The sequence below is a fragment of the Bison bison genome, unplaced genomic scaffold (genome assembly GCF_000754665.1).
Source record: "Bison bison bison isolate TAMUID 2011002044 unplaced genomic scaffold, Bison_UMD1.0 scf7180017852317, whole genome shotgun sequence".
In the NCBI taxonomy this organism is placed as follows: domain Eukaryota; kingdom Metazoa; phylum Chordata; class Mammalia; order Artiodactyla; family Bovidae; genus Bison; species Bison bison.
The window spans coordinates 33825-36485 of NW_011482890.1; the positions used below are offsets into that span (position 1 = coordinate 33825).

The 2661-nt window shown below is 54.0% G+C and overlaps 1 protein-coding gene across 1 annotated transcript in view; it reads left to right on the top strand.

Annotated features, from left to right (window-relative positions):
• The window catches only part of TMEM150B (transmembrane protein 150B), a 7689-nt gene that overhangs the window by 2199 nt on the left and 2829 nt on the right, over positions 1–2661 (top strand). The window contains exons 5-8 of the mRNA XM_010852602.1: positions 1–38; positions 109–176; positions 339–466; positions 2325–2508. The exon at positions 1–38 is cut by the window's left edge and continues 13 nt beyond it. Coding sequence (XP_010850904.1) covers positions 1–38; positions 109–176; positions 339–466; positions 2325–2508 — 418 coding nt within the window. The remainder of the gene's footprint in view (positions 39–108; positions 177–338; positions 467–2324; positions 2509–2661) is intronic.

The window sequence follows — 2661 nt, forward strand, 5'->3', positions numbered from 1 at the left end:
AAGGCCGTGAACCTCACCGACGGCTTCCCGTATATCAGGTAGTCACGGCGCCAGCGGGGAGGCCGGGGTCGGGAGGGAGCAAAGGGGTGAGCCTTTATCTCCCCTCAGTGTGTGTGGAAACGTGCCCCCCCAGAGCTGCATCTTCAGCCAGGTGCTCAACATCGGAGCCGCTTCGGGTAAACCTTTCCTGCGGTGCTAGCCCCGCCCAGCCAGGACCGTCGGGGTCCTTGCCTCCTCCGCCCTCCCCCCAAATCCTGGAGTTGGGCTCCCACGCCTGGACCCACGCCCTACCCCGAAGTCTGGGGCTCCGGTCTCTCACCCACTTCCTCTCCTCCCAGCCGCCTGGATCTGCATTCTCCGTTACTACCAGCTTCGGGACTGGGGAGTCCGAAAGTGGCATAACCAGGTTATCCTGTGGACGGGGCTCCTCTGTGCCTTGGGCACCTCCATAGTGGGCAATTTTCAGGTGAGACGGAATAGGCCAGCCCGCCGGAGTGTGGGACTACAACTCCCAGCATCCCCCGGGGCGCAGAGTCCTCATCGAGGAGGGCTGCTCCCCACACGGCCTCCTGGGACTTATATTTCTCTGTGGCTCTCAGGTCGTGGAGGCAGTGATGAGGTCCACTCTCTGAGTAGAGATCGCGTAGGAGGCTCTTTGTAGTCATTCCGTGGACCCCTGGGAGTCTGGGGTCATTCACTGCCGTACCCCTCCGTTTAATGATGAAATTTCTCAATTCTCTTTTTTTTTTTTGGTCGCTCCGCTCGGCTTAGCGGAGGATACTAGTTCCCAGACCAATGCAACCCAGAAACTTGGGGGTAGCAGCGCGGAGTCCTGACCGCTGGACCGCCCTGTGAATGGGTGCTCACTCTGTAGGAGGCACTAGCTTTGCCTTGTGCTGGGTTCTTTTAATCCATCTCCACAAGAACACCCTCATTTTGGTCAAATGCCTGAGATATTTCTTTATTACCAGGTTCTTGGTGGTCAGAGATGAACCCAGATTCTTTGACAGAGCCCACATTCTTAACCACGAAGCTCAGTAGGTATTGGTAGAATAAGCAGATGGATGAGTGATGGGAGAAATCTTTCTTATTTATCTTATCATTTTATTTTTCTATTGTGGTTACCTCTGACACCAAACTTCTCTTACCAAGGGGCCAGGGAAGCCATGGTGTTTAGACAAGAGGCTGCCTACAACTTAGTAAAAATTCCACATCATATTTGCCTAGCAAATCATTCACTCACTGATGTATTCCCGTGTTCCTTAACCTTTCTTTTTCTGTAATCATTATTGCCCTCCACTCAGAAGCCTTCCTTTTTTTCTTTTCTGGCTACTCCACTTGGCACGCAGGATCTTGTTCCCCACCAGGGACTGAACCTGTGCCCCCTGAGGTCGAAGCACTGAAAGAACTGAATGTGTTAGTCCCTCAGTCCTGTCAGACTCTGTGCGACCCCTTGGGCTGTAGCCCGCCAGGCTCCTCTGTCCATGGGGTTCTCCAGGCAAGAATCCTGAAATGGGTAGCCGTTCCCTTCTCCAGGGATCAAACCCAGGTTTCCTGCATTGCAGGCAGATTCTTTACCTTCTAAGCCACCAGGACAGCCCAGGAAGTGCTGAGTCCTAACCAATGAACCACCAGGGAATTCTCCAGAAGCCTCTTTTAGACATTTTCTCCTAATCATGCCTTCACCCATGAAATATTTCATATTAAAATTTTTAATATAATACAAACGATATCAGTAAGGCACAAACCATTGCAATATTTAAGACTTTTTTTTTCAGCTTCCAGGAACCAATTTTTACCCACTTAGTGGCAATAATCTGCTCTCTCCCACCAAGGCTGAGAATGAAGTATTTATTCTCCTAATATTTGCAAGGCTCTACTATGCCTCCCAGGTGGTGCTAGTGGTAAAGAACTCACTTGCCAAGGCAGGAGACACAAGAGATGGGGACTTAGATCCCTGGGTTGGGAAGATCCCCTGGAGGAAGGCATGGCAATCCACTCCGGTATTCTTGCCTGAAGAATCCCATGGACAGAGGAGCCTGGTGAGTTACAGTTCATAGGGTCGCAAAGAGTTAGACAGGACTGAAGCCACTTAGGACGCACCGTGTGCCAGGCACTGTTTTAGGGATAGAGGCGCCAGCAGGAAACAGCAGCTTTAAACGGGGGCCCTCGTGGGTGGAGCGGACAATAAACAGCCAGTGCACCGAATCAACATGCCTGTCGCCGGGTATGGCGGGCAGTCTTCCAGCACAGCCCATGGAGGGGGGCCCAGTCCCTGGCTCTCTGCACGTCCGCCCCTCAACTCTGTGCCCTCCTCCTCCCAGGAGAAGAATCAGCGGGCCACGCACCTGACAGGCGCCTTCCTGGCCTTCTTCGTGGGAATCTTATATTTCTGGCTGCAGCTCTTCCTCTCCTGGCGGATGAAGAACCTGCCCCAGCCTGGGGCTCCCTGGATCGGGCCACTGCGCCTGGTGCTCTGCAGCGCCTGCTTCATCCTCGAGGTGGCCAGTATCCTTCGCTGGAGTCGGGGTGGCTCTCCGATGGGGTGGGTCTGCCCTCCGATGTCCTGGGCGCCCCTTCCTTCCTCAGCCTCGGTCTCGGTGCAGCGTTACAGAGGATTGTCAGTGAGTCCCGGGTCTGGAGGCATGCTGCCTGGGTTGG